Consider the following 25,141-nt stretch of genomic DNA (forward strand, 5'->3'; position numbering starts at 1 on the left):
ATACTAAATCCTCAATTGTCATTTTGCCTGAATAGTCTGCTTAATTTATTAGGTCAACTCTTAGTAAACTACATAGATCGTGCCATTGGGGAGTTTCAGTCCCTCTCAAAGGATTTTACTGCCTGTAAATTAAAAAGAACCTTTTCAAGGAATTGCATGATTAGGTCCAAATGATAACTGGAGTCATTATTTTGATGCCTAACGATTGTAGCAGTTAAGATCGGGGCCTGACTTGTATGTATTTCTGATGCAAGGTTCACATGACTTTAAGGTTGAGGAAGCTTTAGCATTTATCTGTAACTTTAGGTAATTTTGTTGTTTTGCGTGTGCATTTGCATTTAAAATCAAGAGCACAGGCCCATGAAGATTAGATTGACATTTATAAGTACTTTCCTTCAAATTGAATATTTCCTGAAATATCTTTATTTCAGCATGTTAAGATATTCTCATCTTTAAAAGTAATGTCCCATCTAATTGTGAAGAGCAGCCTTTCTCTTAACCATTCATGGCTAAGTATATTAACTAACCTGGCCACTTTGGTAAGGGTAAGCGTCATGCCAAGCCTGGTCAGCAAATGTTAAGATATCTGTTTGTGAATAATTCATAGGCGCTTAGTATTCAACAAGTCATAAATATGTCAGCAAACTCTCTCCCTCTGTCTCTGTGTTTTTAAGCCTTCCAGGCTAATTTCCCGGAGGGTTACATTGACCTTTAGTGCTTTGATGCTTTTGTAAGTCTCTCCCTCCCCTGAGTTAACCATGTCCTAATATTCTTGGCATGTATGATAACAAACATCAGGTGCAGTCATATTTTGGCTGCAAGAATTCTCTCTTATGTGTGTGCTCCCTTGCTCCTCCTGTTTCCCTAATCTAGCTATTTTTTAAAATACATTTGAGCTATTGATTGAAAAAAAAAAAGGCCTATAAATTAACGAGAGTATGAGCTTCACCTCTAGCACCTCCCTTGGAACCCTCTGAGCTGAAAAGACTTGGAGAGCCCCTCTATCCCTCTTGCTGTCCTCCTTCAGAGCTTTTAGCCCTGGAGGCAGTGGGGAGCACAGCTCTAGCAAAGGAGCCCCTGCAGCCAGCCAAGGGTTGATGGACTGCACCTGGCGAAGGAAACAACAGAACAAGCCACAGGTGACTACATTCAGCCAGCTGGGTCAGGGCCCAGCAGGAAGCACAGGGGAGGGAGGGAAGCCTCAGCAGGGGCTTCCTGCTTGGTGCTAGCTGGGAGTTGGTCCTTTCCCGCCCCCAAGAAAGAACACTCTATCCATGACCTTAACTTTGCTAAGTTGCAACACGGGGGGGGGAGTTCTTTTACTTTTGTTAATCATCAGCACAGGGAGTCAAAAGAGGTGCACAAAGAGGACAACTTTTTTGAGCTTTTCCATATGAAAGAAAAGGCTTTTGGTCCCAATCCAAGAATATGGGTCTTGGGTGAACAAGATGAGGAAAATATTCTTGACAAAGCCTAGTTGCTGTCAGTTTCCTATCCAGGTGAACAATTATAAAAAATATAACCAATTTTCAAATGACACTAAAAGCTTTTAGTGCTGAATTTTTTGATTAAGTAAAATTTGATCTTCCTAAAGGGACTAAAGTAGCTAAAATGTTGTAAAATGCTTATATATATATTACTAGAGTTCAATGAGTACTCTTGCCCCACGCCTTTAAATTAGGCTTGTTCTGTGGTTCTCAGTCTTTAGATTGAGGAACACCTGGAGGGCTTGTTAAAACACAAATTACTAGGTGCTACCCCGAGTTTCTGATTCAATACTTTGAAGCAGAGTCCAAGAATGTCCATTACCAACAAGTACCCAGGTACTATTGGTACTGCTGGTTTGGAGACCAGCACTGCAGGGATAGATAATCAGTCACCTTTGACGTTATGACAGTAATAGAGCTCCTCTTTAATCAGTATTTAGTGGCCATTCAGTATAGGCACTGACTTATGAAGGCATATGGAAATGTGATGGTGTGAGTTTGCAGATGTTGGTGATAAATGAGTTAAAGTAAAGGCCCAAATCACCAAGTTCAAGGGATTGGGGATGGTAGGAGGGGCCAGACTGAAGACAGGTAAGACTAGAGGGAAATGGGAGTGAAAGGCAAATTGAGGCATTCCGGTGAGAGGGAGAAACCAACCTGATCCAGATCTCACTGTCATGTGAAGTGATTGCTTTATTGAGTTTGATAGCTGAGGTGGTGACAAGAGCTGTACCTAAAACAGATGGATAAGGCCCTGAAGGATTTATTGTATCCCCTTCTGTATTAAATAGCAGAAATGAAGAAGTCTTTTGAACTTTCATAATGATACTCATTTTCCTTGACAGTGTGCATTAATCACCAGATGGGGAACTCTTTCTTTTGGGCAAATAAGGTCATAAAGATAAGTTGTGACAATTAAATGGCCACATTTGTTTTATTTTTATCAATATGGTTAGAATCTAAGTTGGAAATAATAAGATGTGCACAGCTTTTTCTTCTTCTGAGTTCTAAAACATGATTTTTGATGTCTAAGTTCATATGGAAACATCAAGGAAGAAAAGGAGTCAACTCTACTCTTAAAGCAAATTTTACATTGTATTGGTGGTGAAGTAATTATTACATATATTATTTTGATTTAAAAAATAAAAATCTTACCATATATAGGTAAATAGTATATGGTCACGAAATCTTTGAGAGTCCCTCCTATGGTTGTTAGCCAAAGAACAGCCAAGAGCATTTTAAAAGCTTCCTTCAAAAAAAAAAAAATTATTTCACTGTAATAGCAGTAAATAGGAATTATTCTTTTATGAAAAATAATATTTTAGGAAAAAGAATATTAAAATCCCTAAATGCCTCCATGATTGCAATATTCAGAAAATAATATTTCATAGTAAACATTTTTAATAAACAGCAGCATAAAATAATCAGTGTTTAATATCATCTCTGCAGCATGATACACAAATGCTCTTATCTCCAGTATAAAATAGAATTTCTGATAAGGGGGAAGAAGGCAGAGTAGGAAGCTCCAGGAATCAATCCCTCCACCAAAACAACTATTAAAAAGGCAGGAACTGTCTGAATCAACTATTTCAATATTCTGGCATCAGGTGCAGCAGTATCCAGGGAAAAGCAGGAGAAGAGGCTGGTAAATTGCCATACATATCAGGTGCTCTCTTTACACACTCTTTAATGTCACCTATTCCACAACCTTGTGGCAGCAGCAGTGGGGTCCAGTCCCCAGCGTAGCTTGTTAGTGTCTGAGAAAGACACAAAAATCCACTTGCCCAAGATCTGGGATGGGGTGAGTGCCGATGGCTGGTCATTGCTTTTGATTAGCTACTTTGGATCCCTGTAAGCCTGCTCTGAGGGTGGCCATATTCCAACCTACTCGGGACAAATGCAGCAAAGGAGTCTTAAAGATGGTATGCTGTTTTTTGGGAAGTAGAGGAAGCATTCAAACTCCTGTAAACAGGAAAACTCCTAGTAAGCATAAGCCCAGAAAAAGACACAGGCCCAGAGAAGATAGGTAGTACCCTCTACTTTGCATTTACCTTGGGCTAACTTGTCTGTCTGATGGGAGAACTGAACTCTGACAGAGAGCACCAGCCAATGCAAAGCCAATTTGCAAAGACTGTGAAAGGTGTTTTAGGCTTAGATTTTGTTAGCACCTGGCATTCAAGAAAATCTGTTACAAACTCAAGAAACAGATATCTCAGGGAATAAATGCCAGAGTTAACATTTTAAAATATTAAAATGCACAGTGTGCAGCAAAAGAGTACAAGACAAAGAAACTACAAATGATGGCCCATCCAAAGGAAGAGGATAATAATCCAGAACATCAATGGAGACCAGACCGTTGATATACTGGACAAAGATTTTAAAACAATGAACTTCAATATACTCAAGGAGATGAAGGAAAAGAAAAATACAGGATATCAGGAAAACACTCAATATGCTCATGGAGATAAAGGAAAATACAGACAAAAACTAAAAAAAAAAATCAGGAAAACAGTCTATGAACACCCTCAATAAAAAGATTGAAATTTCGAAAAGCAACCAAACAGACTACTGGAGTTGAAGACCACAATAACTAAAATGAAAAATTGCCAAAAGGGTTTCAACAGCAGACTGGAGCTGGCAGAAGAAAGTATCAGTCAACTCAAAGACAAGACAGCTGATATGAGTCTACTGAGGAGTAGAAAGAAATAAAGAATTATAAAAAGCAAAAATAGCCTAAAAGACCTCTAGGACACCATCAAGCATACCGATACACAGAAGAAAGTGAAAGGGGCAGAGGGAGTACTCAAAGAAATAATGACAGAAAAGTCCCCTAATTTAGCAAAAAACATCATATGCTCATCCAAGAAGCCCAGAGAACACCAAACAGGATAAAATTGAAGAAAAATTTACTCTATCATATACTGATCAAACTGTTGAATGCTAAGGACAAGGAAAGAATTCTGAAAGCTGCGTGTACAAGGGAATCCCAATTAGACTAAGTGTAGATGTCTCATTAGAAACCATGGAGGCAAGAAAGCAGATGTATTTAGGGTACTGAAAGAAAACAATTGCCATCCACACATTTCAGATCCAGTGAGACTTTCTTTAAAAAATGCAGGAGGGGAGCAGTATCTAGCTCAAGTGGTTGAGTGTCTGCTTCCCACATATGAGGTCCCAGGTTCAATCCAGACAGAAGATCAATAAAGAAACACAAGACTTGAACAATACTCTATGTGGACCTAACAGACATATATGGAACACTTTACCCAGCAACAGCAGAATAAACCTTCTTGATTCCACATGCATCATTCTCTAGGATAGAACATAACTGAGGACAGAAAGCAAGTCTCAATAAATTCACAGACACTGAACTCATACGATGTAACATCTGCTATCACAATGGGATGAAGCTAGAAATCAAGAAAGGAGGGAGAAATGGGAAATTCATTAACATGTGGAAATTGGGAAACGGACTTGGCCCAGTGGTTAGGGCGTCGTCTACCACATGGGAGGTCCGCGGTTCAAACCCTGGGCCTCCTTGACCCGTGTGGAGCTGGCCCATGCGCAGTGCTGATGCGGGCAAGGAGTGCCCTGCCACGCAGGGGTGTCCCCTGCGTAGGGGAGCCCCACGTGCAAGGAGTGCACCCCGTAAGGAGAGCCGCCCAGCGGGAAAGAAAGTGCAGCCTGCCCAGGAATGGCGCTGCCCACACTTCCCGTGCCGCTGACAACAACAGAAACGACAAAGAAACAAGATGCAGCAAAATAGACACAGAGAACAGACAACGGGGGGAGGGGGGGAATTAAATAAATAAATAAATCTTAAAAAAAAAAAACATGTGGAAATTAAACAATGTCCTCTTAAACAATCAATGAGTTAAAGAGGAAATCAAAAGAGAAATTAAGAAATATCTTGAGGTAAATAAAAATGAAAATACAACATACCAAAACTTACTGAATGCAGCAAAGGTAGTGCTGAAGGGGAAATTTATAGCTCTAAATATTTACATAAACAAGCAGAAAATTTTCAAATCAGAGACCTCACCTCCAAACTGGAAGAATTACAAAAGGAAGAGCAATCTAAACTCAATGAAAGCAGAAGGGAGGAAATAGCAAGGATTAGAGTGGAAATAAATGAGAAAGAACTAAAAAAAAAAAATATATATATATATAGAGAGAGAGAGAGACAGAGAGAGAGAGAGAGAGAGAGAAAATTAACAAGGCCCAAAATTGGTTCTTTGAAAGATCAATAAAATTCACAAAACTTAAGCTGGACTGAAGAAGATAGAATAAGAAGACAGGAATAACAAAAGTTAGAAATGAAAAGGGAGATGTTACTACCAACATCACTGAAATAAAAAGGAATATAAGAGAAGACGATGAACACACATATACCTATAAATTAGATAACCCTGATGAAATGGACCAGTTCCTAGGAACACACAAACTATCTATACTGACTCAAGAAGAAACAGACAATCTGTAATTAAAAACAAAAACAGAAACAAAAAACCAACAAAGAAAAGCCCAGGACGACATGGCTTCAGAGAGGAATTTTAATAGACATTCCAAGAAGAATTGACACCAATCCTGCTCAAACTCCTCCAAAAAATTGAAAAGGAAGATTCCGTAATTCATTCTATGATGCCAACATCGCCCTCATACTAACGTCAGATAAAGATACCACACACACACATACAAAGCCAAAGACCAATTTCCTCCACGAAGATAGATGCAAAAATCCTCAACTAAATACTTAGAAAATAGAATCCAATAGCACATTAAAGAAATCACTATAATCAAGTGGGATTTATCCCCAGTATGCAAGGCTGGTTCAACATAAGAGATTCAATTAATGTAATACATCACATTAACAGAATGAAGGAACTACAGGATCATCTCAATTGATGCAGATAAAGCATTTGATAAAATACAGCAGGAACAAGACAAAAATGTCCACTGTCACCATTCTTCAACATTGTACTGTAGTTCTGTCTAGAACAATTACGTAAGAAAGAGAAGTCACTCAAATTGGAAAGGAAGAATAAAAACGTTCCCTATTTTTAGAAGACATGATCCTATATACAGAAAATCCCGAAGAATCCTCCACAAAGCTCCTAGAGGTAATAGATGAATTCAACAACGTGGCAGGGTTCAAGATCAACACACTAAAACCAATAGTGTTTCCATAGACTAGTAATGAACAATTGGGAGAAAAAAAAAATCAACAAAAAATTTCCATTTCTAATAGCAATTAAAAAAAATAAAATAACTAGGAATAAAACTAACAAAGGATGTAAAGAACTTGTACATGGAAAACTATAAAACATTGCTAAAAGAAATCAAAGAAGACCTAAATAAATGGAAGAATGTTCTGTATTTATGGATTGGAAACTAAATCTTGTTAAGATGTCAATTCTACCAAAAGGAAATTATTGATTGAGTGTAATACCAATCAAAATTCCAACAACTGTCTTTGCATAAATGGAATAGCCAACCATCAAATTTGTATGGAAGGGTAAGGAGCCCCAAATAGCCAATGCCAACTTGAAAAAAAGAATGAAGTTTGAGGATTAACACTCACCAAACTTAAAACTTATTACAAAGCCATAGTAATGAAAACAGCATGGTTACTGGCACAAGGGAAGATATATAGACCAATGAAATCAAAATGAGAGCTCAGAAATCATCCCTTACATTTATGGTCAATTGAATATTGACCAGGAGGCAAACACCACTCAAATGGAAAGATTAGTCTTGTCTAAAAAGGGTGTTGGTTAAAACTGGATCTCCATCTGGGGAAAAAAAAAGGAGAACCCCAATTTGACACACCATATAAAAAAAATCAACTCAACATTCATCAAAGACCTAAATATAAGAACCAGAATTATAATAGTTCTAGAAGAAAATGTAGGGAAGCATTTTTGGGACTTCATGGTAAGCAACGGTTTTCTTAGACTTTACGTCCAAAGAACAAGCAACAAAACAATTGGGTAAATGGGGTTTCATCAAAATTAAAAACTTTTGCACCTCAAAGGACTTTATCATGAAAGCAAAATGACATTCTACACAATGGGAGAAAATATTTGGAAACCCCATATCCTGTAAGGGTTTAATATTCAGAATATATAAAGAAATTCTTCAACTCAATAATAATAATAAAAACTCAATAACCCAATTAAAGAATGGGCAAAAGATTTGAATAGACATTTCTCCAAAGAAGATATACGAATGGCTAGGAAGCACAAGAAAAAGATACTCAACAACATTAGCCATTAGGGAAATGCAAATCAAAACCACAAATGAGATACCATTTCACATCCACTGGAATGGCTATTATTTACAAAAAAAATATTACAATGTTGGAGAGGATGTGGAGAAATAGGAACACTAATTCCTTGCTTCTGAGAATGTAAAATGGTAGAGCTGCTATGGAAGAAAGTTTGGCAGTTCCTCAAAAAGTTAGGTATGCAATTAGCATATAACCCCACTTCTAGGTATACACCCCAAAGGATTAAAAGTAGAGACTTGAAGAGATATTTTCACACTGATGTTCTTAGCAGGATTATTCACAACTGCCAAAAGATAGAAGCAACCCAAGTGTCCATCAACCGATGAATGGATGAACAAAATGTTGTATATATACACACAATGGCATATTATTCAGCCTTAAAAAGGAATGAAATTCTGATACATGTGACAACATGGATGAGCCTTGCAGACAACATGTTGATTGAAATAAGCTATACAGAAAAGGACAGATATTGCATGATCTCATTGATATGAAAAATTAGAATAAGCAAACTCATAGCATCAGAATCTAGAATATAGGTTATCAGAGGATAGGGTGAAGTTAGGGAATAGAAAGTTAAGGCTTAAAATGTACAGAATTTCTGTTAAGGATGATGGAAAGTTTCGGTGATAGATGGTGGTGATCATAGTACAATATTGTGAACGTAATTAACAGCACTGAATCATACATTCAAATGTGGTTAAAAGAGGAAATATTAGGTTGCATATATGTTTCTAAAATAAAAATTTTAAAAACTCATGGAACTGCACAACACAAACAGTGACCTCTAAGTTAAAACATGGACTATAGTTAATAGTACAATTATAAAAATGTGCTTTCATCAATTGTCACAAATGTACCATACTAATGCAAGGTGTTAATAGTAGGGTGGTATAGGAAAATCATGTATTTTTTGCATGGTTTTTAAAAATAGCCTTTTTTTTTACAGTTCAATGCTTGTCTATTTGAAGTGTCCATAATTACAAACCAAATATTAATTAATACAGAGATTACATGAATGCAATGAAAATAAGGAAAGATATATAGGTAGGATAATATCTGAATATTGACTTTATATATTTAAAGAATATGTATATTGCGCTAAAAAAACAACAAAAGGAAACAAGGAAGCAGACCAGATATAAAAATGCTGAGATATATTTTCACTTCTGTGATACAAACCATAAACATAGCTTTGTGCAAAAAGAAAAAAAAATATCTGAAAATATTCATCTTACAAAACATTGTCAACAAAGCAAAAGATATTTTTGTTTGTGAAAAAAATACAATTTTAATACAAATGGAACTGTGTTATTTAGTATCACAGTGCTATTACAAAATACATTATTACAAGTGGTTGAAATTTAATGATTTTAGTAATTATAAAATGTTTAAAATAAATGTTATAGTTCTTTATAAACTAACTTGTATTTATTTTTTTTAACCTTGATAATCTTTTTCCAGAGTAGGTATTTTAATGGCTCATGGAATGCTAATTTCCCTTTAAGGGACTCCTAGAAAAACTCAGATTCACTGAAATTGTGTTTACTTAAAAACAATAAATATTCTTGGAAAAAAATTGATTGTCATATGATATACAAAATTGTGGTTTGAAGCTTCATCATTAAATAGTTGCATAGCAACAAAAGGATACATATATTCTCCTCTACCTAAAGTTAAGAAATGTAAATTTGATTCAGCTCATTTATGCGACAAAAACATCTGGATATAGCCAATTCACAGTACCTCTAAGTCCTTCTTTGTTGTTTGAAGACTCAGTGCTTGGGAAAATTGTAATAAATTTTTGTAAACATATTTCCTTAGTTTTTCATCGTAATTGTAATTTTAAAAAATTGAAATGTCAAAGTGTCTCTAATTCTTACATTCTCATCAAATATTTTCCAGGAACTGCTTCACATCACTTCTAAGTCTCTTTTAGCTGTAAAATAAAAATGAGACTTTGAGATGTTCTTTTGGAGGTTTTTTGTTTTTTTTTTAATATGAGAAAAATCAAATATAAAATGCCTTTCTATGTAGAACTTGAAACCCAAAGATAGTAAAGGTATTTAGAAGGTAAATGCCATGAGTTGCCCATTTGATACCCCCTTCTAACTGATGCAAAAATAACCATGTTGCTTCTAGCTTAACCCAGTTCTTGGTAATCTTTGAAGTAAGCGCTCAGTACTTGTTTATTAAAAATACTGTAATATTTTACAAACTTAATTCCTAGATAATTAATTCCTATAGATTCCAACTATATGAATAAATTGCTATAATTCTTGGGACTGGAATAAAATCTGTGAATATTTTAGCCCAGAAAAAAAAGTGAGAAATTTTAAATTAATTAAAAATTGGTATCACAGGATTTCCTGCTTCCCCAGAACCCATTAATGATGAGAACACCTTCGCCTTGAAAAACTCCTAAACAGGGGTTTGCAAGGTTTGGTATGCTCCTCTACAGACACACCTCTAGTTTTCAGTGTCACTGGTCCAGAGAAGCTCCCGTGGAGGTTGTCTCCATGGGAACCCTTCTTCTACCATAGATACTGCTCTACGTTGAGGGGTCACTTTCCTGACTGTGCTTTCTTTAGTGCCTCATTCTTAATGCAGTAAAGTGAGCTAACCAGCCAACAATCAATTCCGGCATCCACATCTAGCCTTCTTATGGTCCTGTGTCCTGTTATTTCAACGGCTTGGGTAAGCATACTGTGAAAAAGAAAAATGTGGAAAAGACCTTCCTGATCAGAAGAGGAGGTTCACAAAGAGGCACACTCTACACCTTTCCAAAGAAGCCTCAACTATCTAGAAGGCTTCAGGGAATCTGTATACTTCTCTTATGGCTCATTTCCATCAGGATTTCAAATTTGGCCGAAGGTTTCCTCATTAATTCTTAACATCATTTCCATACAAACATGCACAGAGTCTAAATTGAATCAATATAATTCCTGAACATCTGTCCTGAAGAAAAGACAGCAGGTAGACAAATGCTACGGTATATACATTTTGGGGAGAGAAGAGTCTTGCGACCAAAGGCAAATACACAAAGCACCATTTGATTTTCTTTTTTGGTTTGATATTTAATCACAAGATTCTTTTCCTCTTCACTGGTTTGCAGTTTTCAGTACTTGAAACCATATGTATCAGTCCCAGTGCCATGTCTTGCACCCTGATGGCCTGTAAATCCCACAGGGCTTTTTCCCCCCTCTGGCTATTGTCCACCCATCTTGCTAAGACGCAGTTAAACTTCACAGAAGATACTTGTTGCAATGTCTGCTAAATGAGGACCTTACTTTAATAAAAAATATTTGAATAGAAATCTTTTCTACGGCTTTCTAGTTTGGTATACCACATTTACAAAAGTCATGCATTTTACAGTTCTGCAGAAATCATAGATTCAGTGTGTCCATGAATATTGGAGTCTCCTAGCAAAGATGGCTGCTTTGAGTCTATTTTGTAGGGCTTTTGAGATTTGTTGCCAAATACGGTTATACCCATTCCGCCGGGATGATTTGGAATAGACATGTGTGGTAGTAAAGGAATATTTGCTTCCTGATTGGATCCTGACGAGGGGAGGCTGGTCACATGGCCAGTGCTGGTTGACCCACTGGCACTGCTTGGGGACCGACTCTTGGGAGGAGGGCAGTGTTGGATCACTCTGGGAGGACCTGTTGGTTGGTAGTGGGCAGCTGGAAAGGCCGCATATCCAGGAGGTATTGGATATCCGTTAATGGGGATGAATCGCTGGTTCTGAGGTATTGGGGGGCCAATGAAGCCAGCGATCTGGCCCTGTGGTGTAATACCCTGGCTCGGGAACATGTAATTGGGATATCTGGGGTTACTGAGATTGCTCACTGGGCTGGCACTAAGAGAGGTTGTCTGCGTGGTAGCATTTCCCCCTGAAGGAGTAGTAGAGCTGGTATGACTTGAGAGTCCCTCCCAAGACCGAAGGCGGACATGAATATCTTTAAATCTTGGTCTCCTGGAAGGAATCTCATTCCAGCACTCTGTCATTAGGCTGTACATTCTGGGAGGGCAGTCTTCAGAGCATGGTAAGAGCTGTCGTTTTCTCACCATCTCAATCACTTCCTGGTTACTAAATCCATAATATGGCTGGAGTCCAAAACTGAAAATCTCCCACAAGACAACCCCAAAGGACCAGATATCTGAATCGGAAGAGAATTTGCCATACATGATGGCTTCAGGGGGCATCCAGCGAATGGGCAGCAAAGATTTACTCTGCACCCTGTAGTAATCAGCTGAGTATATTTCTCTGGAAAGCCCAAGGTCTGAAATCTTTACATGAAGTTGCTCTCCAATTAAAATATTGCGAGCTGCAAGGTCCTTATGGACAAAGAAGTGACTAGACAGATATTCCATGCCAGCTGCAATCTGAATTGCAATATGGAGAAAGTCACCATGATCCAGGCTGGATTTTACAGTCCCATCTTCATCACTGCTACAGCCAACATCAGAATGTGGGGATCGCATAATAAGGAATTCGTGGAGATCCCCTTGATTCATATACTCAAAGAGCATACACATAGGTTGTTCCTGAGTGACAGCACCTAGAAGGCAGACAATGTTGGGGTGGTGTAGTTCGGCCATAAGGGAAGCTTCTTGTTGAAATTCTGTCCATTGCTGGGGGTTGTTATAGTCTTTCAAGGTCTTGATAGCAACCAGCTGAGCATGGTCCATGCCTGGGAGATAGAGATGGCCTTTATAGATTTTCCCAAAGGCACATTCACCCAATTCTTCCATAAAACGTACAGCAGAAAGAGGCAGTTCTTTAGCCTTGCTCTGTAGGAAAGAAAGGAAAAGTGTGGTTTAAAACATTTCTTAAGGCAAGGCATCTTGGAAACTCAAAGGTGGGGTAGAAGTCAAGCATATAGAGAAAGGTTCTATAAATCAGATTAAATAAAACACTGTAGGCCTTTAAGTCTTAAATCGTTGTCTATAGCTTAGCAGAGGTGGCATATGCAATTTTCTGTCCATTACTCCCCTACTCAAACCTCCCACCTCCTAGTGGTTTCCTGCTGTTGTTAAAGTCTTGCTACCCCAAGGGTGGTCTTTGGACCAGTATCATCAGCATCGCCCAAAGCTCATTAGACATGCAGACTCTTGGGCCCACTCTAGACCTCCTAAATCACTTAAAAAAGACACTAGGTGATTTCTGTGCACCTTACAGTGGGTCCACTGCTGGAGAGGACAGTCTTCATTCTTAGCCTGGTACGCACAGTATTTGTGATCTGGTCCTAACCTACCTTCTTGACATGAGCCCTCGCTACTTCTCTATATGATAGCATCCCTTTTTTTTTTTTTTTTTTTTTAAGATTTATTTATTTATTTAATTTCCCCCCTCCCCTGGTTGTCTGTTCTTGGTGTCTATTTGCTGCGTCTTGTTTCTTTGTCTGCTTCTGTTGTCGTCAGCGGCACGGGAAGTGTGGGCGGCGCCATTCCTGGGCAGGCTGCTCTTTCCTTTCACGCTGGGCGGCTTTCCTCACAGGCGCACTCCTTGCGCGTGGGGCTCCCCCACGCGGGGACACCCTTGCGTGGCACGGCACTCCTTGCGCGCATCAGCAGTGCGCATGGCCAGTTCCACACGGGTCAAGGAGGCCCGGGGTTTGAACTGCGGACCTCCCATATGGTAGACGGACGCCCTAACCACTGGGCCAAAGTCCGTTTCCCAGCATCCCTTTAAGTAGGTTTCCTCATTGTTGCCTCTGAATATCATGCACATTCTTGTCTAATACCTCTCTGCTCCTTCAGTACTCTTCAGGACATTTATTGTGCTAAATACTAGAAAAACCAAAATGAAAGACTGGCCAGTCGAGCACTCACAGTAGAGGGGGGAAGTTTTTATGTCTCTTTCCTATCAAATCTTTCTTTCCAAAAAAGCCTATTTCAGGCCCCACTTCTACTGAAACTACACCCCAGTGGTCTGGAATCCTTTTGGCCATTACTACCACCACATAAGGAAGGCAGTGTGTTGCTGGTTACACATATGACCTTTTTTATTTACCAGCTGTGTGACTATGGGTACAATGTTTAGCCACCCTGAGTCTCAATCCCCTCATCTATAAAATGGGATGATAGTAATTGTACTTATCTCAGCGGGTTATTGTGAGCTTTTAATGCATAATATATATTAAGTACTCAGAATTGTTTTTGGCACATGGTAAGTACCATTTAAATTTTAGCTATTATTACCTTGCTGTTCTATTTTTCCCCCCTAATGAATATAATTGCACCCTCACTCAGATTGTAAGTTTCTTGAAGAGATGCACTGCCCTTCATACCAATTGATATCCCTAGGGCTTCACAAATGGGTTGTTTCTTGATTGACCTAAAAGCAGACAGGTGAAGGCATGTAGCTTATGAAAATAAGTATTAAATTGTGACATTTGATCTTGGCATAAATGTCTATATTGTTTTTACTATTTTTGAAATTTATCTCAACTCTAGCCTCATGTTTAGTCTCCTTTGTTTAAAAAGAGTCAAAACTATGCATTTGTACATAAAACTCTGATATTTGTATAATCCCTGTATTTTTAAATCCTTATTTTTAAGAATACCACTCTGAATATTCCAATTAAAGCTGACTGTTACAAGCTAAATATGGAATTTAGAATTCCGTACAGAGTTTAAAACAACAGTTGATGAAATTCAGGAAAAGTGTTTAATACAAACTCCACTAATTCAGAATTCATGATGATGTTTCCTATAATAAATCCTGGGAAAAATATCTATTAACCTAATTATAAATATAAATAAGCTTGCAACAAGATATCCACTTAAGAGGACAAAATGGAATTTATGATTTTTGACACCTTAATTCTTATATGTGAATAACATTTTTCATTACAAATTATCTTATTTATTCATTAAAGCAGATTTTTGGGGATTTATATTTGGAAATGCCTGACAGAAAATTTATTTGTGCTGAAAGTAAAGGCAACGCATTGGTTTATACATTCAGTAAATTAAAGCTTATTGATCAAGTCCTATTCATTCTAGTATTTTTGTAATGGCAAAAGATTAGAAACAACCTAAATATCTAGTCAAGGGGAACTGATTATATAAATTATGGCAGATCTATATTATATAGTTGTAAAAAATGAGGAAGCTTTCTATGTACTGATATGGAAAGTGCTCCAAAACATTATGGCTAAGTTAAAAATAAAAAGTAAGGAGGGAGGGGGCAAGATGGCGGCTGAGTGAACATCCCTGTTAGAGTCTTCTGCAGGGAATCGGCTGGGCGGCGTTGGAGACTCTTTGGGACCGGATTGTTTCGGGATTTTTGCTGGTCCGGAGGTGTCTGGACATCGATTTGGAGGGAAGGTAACAGAGAGGATTCGTCGGTGAAATATACACGGAGATCCCAGCTACCTGTAGAGGATTCCCTTCTTGGGTAGGTGGAGACGAGGCATCTAGCCCCGCTCGGTGGGGCTGAGCCAGGCCGGGCCGCAGCGGCGGACGCCGGAGCCGGGCCGCGCTGCGCCGGCGGTGAGCGGGGCCGGGCGGGGCCGAGCCAGGTCGAGCCGGGCCGCGGTAGCGTTTGGAGCCGGGCGGGGCCGGTGCAGGCCCCGGCTGCGGGCCGCGGTAGCGCTTGGAGCCGGGCGGGGCCGGTGCAGGCCCCGGCTGCGGGCCGCGGTAGCGCTTGGAGCCGGGCGGGGCCGGTGCAGGCCCCGGCTGCGGGCCGCGGTAGCGTTTGGAGCCGGGCGGGCCCGGGTCAGGCCGCGGCGGGTACGGAGCCGGGCAGGGCCGGTCCAGGCCGCGGTGGCGGGAGGTGGACGCCGGAGCCGGCTGGGCCGCTGTAGCGAGCGGAGCCGGGCGGAGCCAGGCCAGGCCAAGGCGGCGTGAGGAGCCGGGCCGGTCCAAGCCTCCGCGGCGGGCGGAGCCGGGCCTGCGGAGGGGTTTCTGTTTTTGTTTGTTTGTTTGTTTGTTTGTTTGTTTTTTGTTTTTTTGTTTTTTTTTTTTAATTTTACTTTTTTTTTTTTTTTTTTTTTTTGAGCATCTGCAGTACTGGGGAGTTCGTGGGCCCTGGGCGGCCTATTGGGGGTTTGTGGGAAGGGAGGTGCTTGCAGACCCAATTGGGCAGACAGACGGGGGGGTTTTAGGGCAAAGCGGGGGGAAGTTGTTGTTTTAGATAGTGTTGCAATTGTGACACGTGTGTACCTGTATCTCTCTTCTCCCTATCCGTTCCCCACCGTTTGCCCATCCTCTTTTTCTTTCTTCCTTTCTTCTTGCCTTTCTTTTTTCTTTATTATTAGTTTGTTGTGTTTTTTTTTTTTTTTTTTTTTTCGGTTTTCTCTTTCCCTCTTGTCCCTCATCTTCCACTTATTTTTACTTTAATTCAAGTATACAATAGGTGCTACAGGGAACACCTCACATTTGCTGGGTTTTCCCATCCTCCACTGCCTCATTTCTGTGTGAACTGATTTAGGCTACCTACACTATCCCCCTTCCCCTGCATCTTGATATCCACTATCATCTACTGTCTCTCCTATATTCCACCCCCCACCTCCCGTTCTTTGATCCACAAAGTGTCTAACTCTTAAATTCTAATACCTTTGTTCTGTTTTCTGTCTATTATCCACTCTTGAAACTATTACCTTTCTTTTCTTTTTCCCTCTCTCATGAAAACAATAGCTGTGTACTTCATACCATATTCCTCCCAAATTCAGTCATCAACTTCATAAAAGGTACTCTACCTACAGCTATAACTCTATACAATCTACATGAATCTAACCTCCATCCTTCCAGATCTCATATTCCTGCTTTATTAACATACATCACCAATACAACTTTACACTTTTCCCTTGCTTACACAATTGCCTTTCCCCAACACTAATACTTTCCTCTAAAGTGAACTTAACCAACAACAAGTAACTAGAATAAGAAGAAAAAAGTGACAAAGAGAAGATATAACACCTGTGCAAAAATAACAACTAATTAACCTCCAAGAGCAGACAAAGAAGCTAAGGAACTGATTAAATTCGTCAAAATAAAGAGATGACCAGAAAGCAACAAAAATCTACGAACCAAACCAATAATCAGGAAAACATGGCTGAATCCAACCAACAAACCAATAATCACGAAGGGGAGCAAAACTTGGCACAAGCAATGAAAGATCTCAGAACATTTATCACCGACAAATTTGATGCAGTAATGAAAGAGGTTAACAACATGAAGACATCACTTGGAGGGGAAATTGCAGACATACGCAAAAACATAACAGATATGATGGGAATGAACACCATAGTTCAAGAAATCAAAAATACACTTGCAGCAAATATCAGCAGACTAGAAGAGACAGAGCAGAGAATTAGTGATGTGGAAGACAGTACATCAGAAATCAAACAGATAGTAGAAGGGGTCAATAAGAAGATAGAAAAAATCCAATTAGGATTTAGGGACCTGAATGACAATGCAAAACGCTCAAACATACGTATTATAGGCATTCCAGAAGGTGAAGAGAAGGGAAAGGGGTCAGAAAGAGTGTTGCAGGAAATAATGGCTGAAAACTTCCCAAATCTACTGAAAGAGACAGATGTACATATCCAAGAAGCACAGCGCACTCCACAAGTCATAAACCCCAACAGGCCCACCCCAAGACATATACTTGTCAAATTATCCAATGCTCAAGACAAAGAGAAAATCCTAAAAGCAGCAAGAGAAAAGAAAACCATCACATACAAGGGAAGCTCAATTAGATTAAGTGCTGATTTCTCTTCTGAAACCATGGAGGCAAGAAGACAGTGGTATGATATAGTCAAGGTACTAAAGGAAAAAAATTTCCAACCAAGAATACTCTATCCAGCTAAACTAGCATTCAAACATGATGGAGAGTTCAAAATATTCGCAGACAAGCAGAAACTGAAAGAGTATACCAACAAGAAACCTCCCCTTCAAGAAATTCTAAAGGGAGTTCTGCAGGAAGAAAGGAAAAAACAGGAAAGGCAAAGTTGGAGGAGAGTATAAGACCAACAACAACAACAAAAAAGACAAAAAAAAAATATACAAACAAAATATGACAAACACAAATCCAATCAAAATATGGCTAACACAAATAATTCCTTGATAGTAATAACACTGAATGTCAATGGATTAAACTCACCTATCAAAAGATTCAGACTGGGACACTGGATAAGGAAATATGACCCATCCATATGCTGTCTACAAGAGACACATCTTAGACCCAGAGACGCATGGAGATTGAAAGTGAAAGGCTGGAAAACAATCATACAAGCTAACAATAACCAAAAAAAGGCAGGAGTAGCTATATTAATATCAGACAAAATAGACTTTAAATGTGAAACAATTGTGAGAGACAAAGAAGGATACTACATTTTAGTCAAAGGGAAAATCTGTCAAGAAGATCGAACAATCATAAATATCTATGCCCCTAACAAGGGTGCCTCTAAATACGTCAGGCAAACGCTGGAAAAACTAAGTGAAAGAATAGATACATCTACAATTATAGTGGGGGATTTTAATACACCACTATCAACTCTGGACAGAACATCTCAAAAGAGAATCACCAAAGAAACAAAACATCTGAATAGTATATTAGAGGAGCTCGATCTAATAGACATATATAGATCGCTACACCCAAACACAGCAGGATATACATTTTTCTCAAGCGCACATGGATCATTCTCCAAGATAGATCATATGCTAGGCCACAAAGAAAGGCTGAACGAATTCAGAAAGATTGAAATCATACAAAACATTATCTCTGACCACAGTGGAGTCAAGCTGGAGATTTGCAAGGGAAAGAAGCCCAGATTTCACACCACGATTTGGAAATTAAACAACACACTCTTAGAAAAACAGTGGGTCAAAGAGGAAATCTCAAAAGAAATCAATGACTACCTTGAAACAAATGATAATGATAACACAACATACCAAAATTTATGGGATGCAGCAAAAGCAGTACTGAGAGGGAAGTTTATAGCCATAAATTCATATATCAAAAAAGAAGAAAGAGCAAAAATTGAAGAACTAACTGCACATTTGAAGGAATTAGAAAAACAACAACAAAGTAACCCAACAGGAAGAAGAAGGAAGGAAATAACAAAGATAAGAGCAGAACTAAATGAAATAGAAAATAAGAAAGCACTTGAACAGATAAACAAGACCAAGAGCTGGTTTTTTGAGAAGATTAACAAAATTGACAAACCTTTAGCAACACTAACAAAGAAAAAAAGAGAGAAGATGCAAATACACAAAATAAGAAATGAGAAAGGCGATATCACTACTGACCCCACAGAAATAAAGACTATCATAAGAGGATATTTTGAAAAACTATATTCCAACAAAAATGACAATCTAGAGGAAATGGACAAATTCCTAGAAACACATAAACAGCCCATATTGACAAAAGAAGAAATTGATGATCTTAACAAACCAATCACAAGCAGAGAGATAGAATCAGTTATTAAAAATCTCCCAACTAAGAAGAGCCCAGGGCCAGATGGCTTCACAGGTGAATTCTATAAAACATTCCGGAAAGAACTGACACCAATCCTGCTGAAACTATTCCAAACCATCGAAACAGAAAGAACATTACCCAACTCCTTCTATGATGCCAACATTACCCTAGTACCAAAGCCAAACAAAGACATCACAAGAAAGGAAAATTACAGACCAATTTCTCTAATGAACCTAGACGCAAAAATACTTAACAAAATACTTGCTAATCGTATTCAACAACACATTAAACGAATTATACACCACGACCAAGTGGGATTCATCCCAGGTATGCAAGGATGGTTCAACATAAGAAAATCAATCAACGTAATACACCATATAAACAGATTGAAGGAAAAAAATCACATGATTATATCTATTGATGCAGAAAAAGCATTTGACAAAATACAGCACCCTTTCTTGATAAAAACACTCCAAATGATTGGAATACAAGGAAATTTTTTGAACATGATAAAGAGTATATATGAAAAACCTAAAGCCAATATTGTTTACAATGGAGAAATCCTAGACTCCTTCCCTCTAAACTCAGGAACAAGACAAGGATGCCCACTGTCGCCGCTCCTATTTAACATTGTCTTAGAAGTACTTGCTCGAGCACTGAGGCAAGAACCAGAAATAAAAGGCATTCAAATTGGAAAGGAAGAAGTCAAAATTTCATTATTTGCAGATGACATGATCCTATACATAGAAAACCCTGAGAGATCTACAACGAAGATTCTAGAACTCATAAATGAGTTTAGTAAAGTCGCAGGTTATAAGATCAATGCGCAAAAATCAGTAGCATTTCTGTACACCAATAATGAGCAAGATCAGGAGGAAATCAAGAAACAAATACCATTCACAATAGTAAATAAAAAAATCAAATACTTAGGAATAAATTTAACTAAAGAGGTAAAGAACTTATACACTGAGAACTATACAAGATTGTTCAAGGAAATCAAAGAAGACCTAAATAAATGGAAGACTATTCCTTGTTCATGGATAGGAAGACTGAACATTATTAAGATGTCTATCCTACCAAAATTGATCTACACATTCAATGCAATCCCAATAAAAATCAATGCAGCCTTCTTTAAGGAACTAGAAAAACTAACTATGAAATTTATTTGGAAAGGAAAGAGACCCCGAATAGCCAAAGACATACTGAAAAAGAAAAACGAAATTGGAGGAATCACACTACCTGACTTCAAAACATACTATAAAGCTACGGTGGTGAAAACAGCATGGTATTGGCATAAGGAGAGACATATAGACCAATGGAATCGAATTGAAAGCTCTGATATAGAACCTCACATATACAACCACATAATATTCGATAAAGCCACCAAACCCTCTCAACTGGGAGAGAGTGGCCTATTCAACAAATGGTGTCTGGAGAACTGGATAGCCATATGTAGAAGAATGAAAGAGGATTACCATCTCACACCTTATACAAAGATCAACTCAAGATGGATCAAAGACCTAAATATAAGAGCCAAGACCATAAAAACCTTAGAAAGCAGTGTAGGGAAACATCTACAGGACCTTGTAATAGGTAATGGATTTATGAATATCTCACCAAAAGCACGAGCAGCAAAATAACTAATAGATAAATGGGACTTCCTCAAAATTAAAGCCTTCTGCACCTCAAAGGAGTTTGTCAAGAAAGTAAAAAGGGAGCCCACACAGTGGGAGAAAATATTTGGCAATCATATATCTGATAAGAAACTTATAACTTGCATATATAAAGAACTCCTACATCTTGAAAATAAAAAGATAAACAATCCATTTAAAAAATGGGAAAAAGACTTAAACAGACACTTCTCCGAAGAAGAAATACAAATGGCAAGAAAGCACATGAAAAAATGTTCCAAATCTCTAGCTATCAGGGAAATGCAAATCAAAACCACAATGAGATACCATCTTACACCCATAAGATTGGCAGCTATGAAAAAAACAGAAGAATACAAGTGCTGGAGAGGATGTGAAGGAAGGGGAACACTCATCCACTGCTGGTGGGAATGCAGAAGGATCCAACCATTCTGGAGAACAGTATGGCGGTTTCTCAAAAAACTAGCCATAGATTTGCCATATGACCCAGCAATACCACTGCTGGGAATATACCCAGCAGAACTGAAAACAAGAACACAAACCAATATATGTACACCAATGTTCATAGCAGCATTGTTCACTATTGCCAAAAGTTGGAATCAACCCAAATGCCCATCAACAGACGAGTGGATCAATAAAATGTGGTATATACACACAATGGAATACTACTTGGCTGTAAGAACAAACACACTACAAACACATGTGATAACATGGATGAATCTTGAGAACCTTATGTTGAGTGAAGCAACCCAGACATTGAAGGACAAATACTACATGACCTCAATGATATGAAATAAACAAGCTGCCCTAGATAGCAAGAGACTGAACAATAGGCTTGCAGGAAATCGGAGGGTGGAGGAAGGATATGAGCCGATGTCTGCAGGGGTGGAATTTAAGACGAGATGGTGGTAAGTATGAACACAAAGAAGAGATAAAAGGGGGGCAAGGGGTTGCCTTTGCTTGGGGCTTTGCGGGTTTGAGGGTGGCTGGGGAGGGACGGGTGGGTAACGTTGCCCAAAAGTGGGGGGAGGGAGGGGTAGCATACGAACCAGGAGAGGGTCAGGTGTTGGTGGAGAGTAAAATGCCGAGAAAATCATATCAAAATATAATAAAGAGGGTTACCTGTTTAGAATGCTCGGAGGGGAGGGTCTGATGCAGGACGGGCTCCTGGGGAATGTCTAAATGCTCATTCTGCCAGAGTGGGTGACACCATGGGGTAGAAACCCAAGTAGTGAGAGTGGGGGTGGACCCACATCCTGGGGAGGACTAATGCCATCCAATAGAGGGAACTGTATCCCTCGAGAGAAAGGGTGGCTCCCAGGGCATTGGGGCAGTTGAGCAAGTTAGGCCCTGAACACTATTCCATCTATCTCTGGAAGTGGCTCCTCAGGAAACGGAGGTTGGCTATCACTGAGGGCACCAAGGTGGAAGGGAAAATGGACGTTAAATGTGTGGAACCAAAGTAAATGGGGGGTAAGAGAGGAGTTTCTTGAGAGTACACAAGGATGGATATAAAACATGTAATATTACACCATAACATATAGGAGATGACAGACTGATAATGTAAACCATAATGTAAAACATAGGATAACTAAAAATGTAAAGAACTGTGTATCCTAAAGTAAGCACCATAATGTAAACACAGATGTCACCTTGTTAGAAAGCTAATGTCTCAGACTCTGTACATCACTTTAAGTAAATATGATATGAATAGGGCGTAAGAGTATCACTGTGGAAGGGAAAAGGTTTTCTGGTGGATGTGTGGGAGTGCTGTATATTATATATATGCATTGCTGTGGTCTAGGACTCCTGTGAAGAAAAGCTGAATAATTAGGGGGGGGGGAAAAAAAGAAAAAAAAAAAGAAAAAAATAGGATGTGGAATTTTTTCAAGTCAACATTCTTTATCTAAGTTCTTTATCTAACTTTATCCAAGTTCTTTATCTATCCTTTAAACTCATCGCTATATGCCATTCCCTAGTAAGGGACCATGACATTATATTGGGCTTCAAATTTCGGGGAGTTCTGGATCACAGAGTGTTTCAACAATGGCAATGGAGGGATACTGGTATGGGATACCAATGACAGGTGATATATGACTGACAGGGAGCTGTACAGAACATATGTCCAGGGTGCATGGTAATGTTTGGATATACTCATAGTGGCAACAATTAAAAACCACAGTAGGGGGGGTACTGGGTTCCTGGCCAGTGGTGCTCTGTCGTGGTCCCTAGGGGAGCAGCGACAGTCTCCCAGGTACAGTGGTGGGGACCGGGAGGGAGTGAGGGTTCAACAGTGAGCCCCTGATACTAATGACTATGCTTGTGAGCTGATAAACCCAAAATAATAACAAGGCCTAGAGCAACTTTGTGCCTGGGAATTTCCTTCTGTCAGCCTTCATGTTACTCAAATGTGGCCAGTCTCGAAGCCAAACTCAGCATGTAAATGCAATGCCTTCCCCCCAGCGTGGGACATGACACCCGGGGATGAGCCTCCCTGGCAACGAGGGACCACTATCAACTACCAACTGATGATGCAACTGGAAAATGACCTTATATGGAAGGTTCAATGCGGATCAGCAGAATATCCATGTCCACATAAAATACCATGACTTTAAAATGCTGTTTGACCTAAAGTAAGGGGGAAATGGAAAGGAGAAATGAGTTTATATGGCTACGAGTTTCTAAAAAAGAGTCTGGAGGCTGGCAGAAGGTTTGCCCTCATGCACAACTGAGCAGAGTCAGAGAGACAGATAAAGCAGATACAACCCCCAGATATTGGTTCCTTTGAGGGCTAAAGAGACCCATGGGAGTTATGGTCATGGCCGATGGGGTTAACTACCAGGGCAGATGGCCCCTCTTTGGAAATGGTGTTTATGTGTGATGAATCTGGACTCAGATGGGATCTCCCTTCATAAGACTTTCATGCTAATGTGCTGGAGGTGCAGTTAATGTTGGGGTTTAAGATATATTTAGGGGATTTGAATCTCTGGACTGACAATGTGATAGCCAGATCCTGAGCCTCAACAGACTCCAGCACCTACAATCTGATTTATTGGACTTACCACACTCAGCTAAGATGGAGGTGAAGAAGGACAACCACCACACCATGGAGCCTAGAGTGATTACAACTGAAAATGGGAGGATTGCATCCAGCATCCAGGTGGAATCTGAGCCTCCTCTTGACATAAAGGTGCAATGGACACAACCAATCCAGTGTCCACATAGAAGAGGTGGCATTGGATTGGGAAAAGTGGACATAATGGACAAAGGGTATGGGGAAAGGCAGGAAGAGATGAGAGGTGGAGGCGTCTTCGGGACATGGAGCTGCCCTGGATGGTGCTTCAGAGGTAATCACCGGACATTGTAAATCCTCACAGGGCCTACATGATGGAATAGAGGAGAGTATGGGCCATGATGTGAACCAATGTATATGAGGTGCAGAGGTGCCCAAAGATGTACTTACCAAATCCAATGGATGTGTCATGATGATGGGAACGAGTGTTGTGGGAGGGGGGGGAGAGGGGGGGGGTGGGGGGTGGGGTTGAATGGGACCTCACATATATATTTTTAATGTAATATTATTACAAAGTCAATAAAAAATAAAAAAATTAAAAAAAATAAAAAATAAAAAGTAAAAGAACACTTAATGTTGTATGCTGCTTTTGCATAAAACAGAAAGAAAAAGACTGAATATATTAATATTATTTGCATATGCATAAAGAAATCCTGCAAGGATACTTACGAAACAAATAAAAGTGATTGTTGGGATGGGGCTAGGGGCTGGGAAGGGAGGTTTTTCACTTCTCGCTTTTTTTTTGCACTTTAAATTTTTGAACCATTTGAATATATTTTAAATTCAAAAATATTAAATGATTTTTAAAAACATAAGACCAATCTTTCTATCTGACATGAATCAGGAAATTTCTTCCATAGTCAAAGGTCCACCCACTATTTTTCCTTTTGTTGATAGGGTCAGGGTTTTATTGGAGTTAATATAGTTCCTTTGGGAGAGGAAGATGTGGGTGATGAGAAAGGCAACTTAAACCAAGCTGACTTTTTTCTTTTACAGCAGTTGGGATGACTGTACTTCTGCAAGGTGAATTTTTCCTACACAATGCTAAGACTGAGTATTTCCATTAGGATTTTTCCTGATGATATAAATGAATCTGATTTATGTGAAGGTCTCCTGAAAGAAGATACTACTTTTTGAACTAAACAGGATGCCAGGCTTTCAGTGACAGAGAAGGGTAAGGAATTTCTTCTGTGGGAAAATAGGATTTGG

General features: G+C 39.2%; 1 protein-coding gene across 2 annotated transcripts in view; it reads right to left on the reverse strand.

Moving 5' to 3' along the window:
• Nucleotides 1–8,916: 8,916 nt before the first annotated feature.
• Nucleotides 8,917–25,141, reverse strand: part of ROR1 (receptor tyrosine kinase like orphan receptor 1) — a 429,702-nt gene continuing 413,477 nt past the window's right edge. For both annotated transcript variants that reach the window (XM_023586139.3, XM_071217416.1), the window contains exon 9: nt 8,917–12,573. In XM_023586139.3, coding sequence (XP_023441907.1) covers nt 11,146–12,573 — 1,428 coding nt within the window. In that variant the 3' untranslated portion in view covers nt 8,917–11,145. The remainder of the gene's footprint in view (nt 12,574–25,141) is intronic.

The sequence above is a fragment of the Dasypus novemcinctus genome, chromosome 9, assembly GCF_030445035.2.
Source record: "Dasypus novemcinctus isolate mDasNov1 chromosome 9, mDasNov1.1.hap2, whole genome shotgun sequence".
NCBI lineage: Eukaryota > Metazoa > Chordata > Mammalia > Cingulata > Dasypodidae > Dasypus > Dasypus novemcinctus.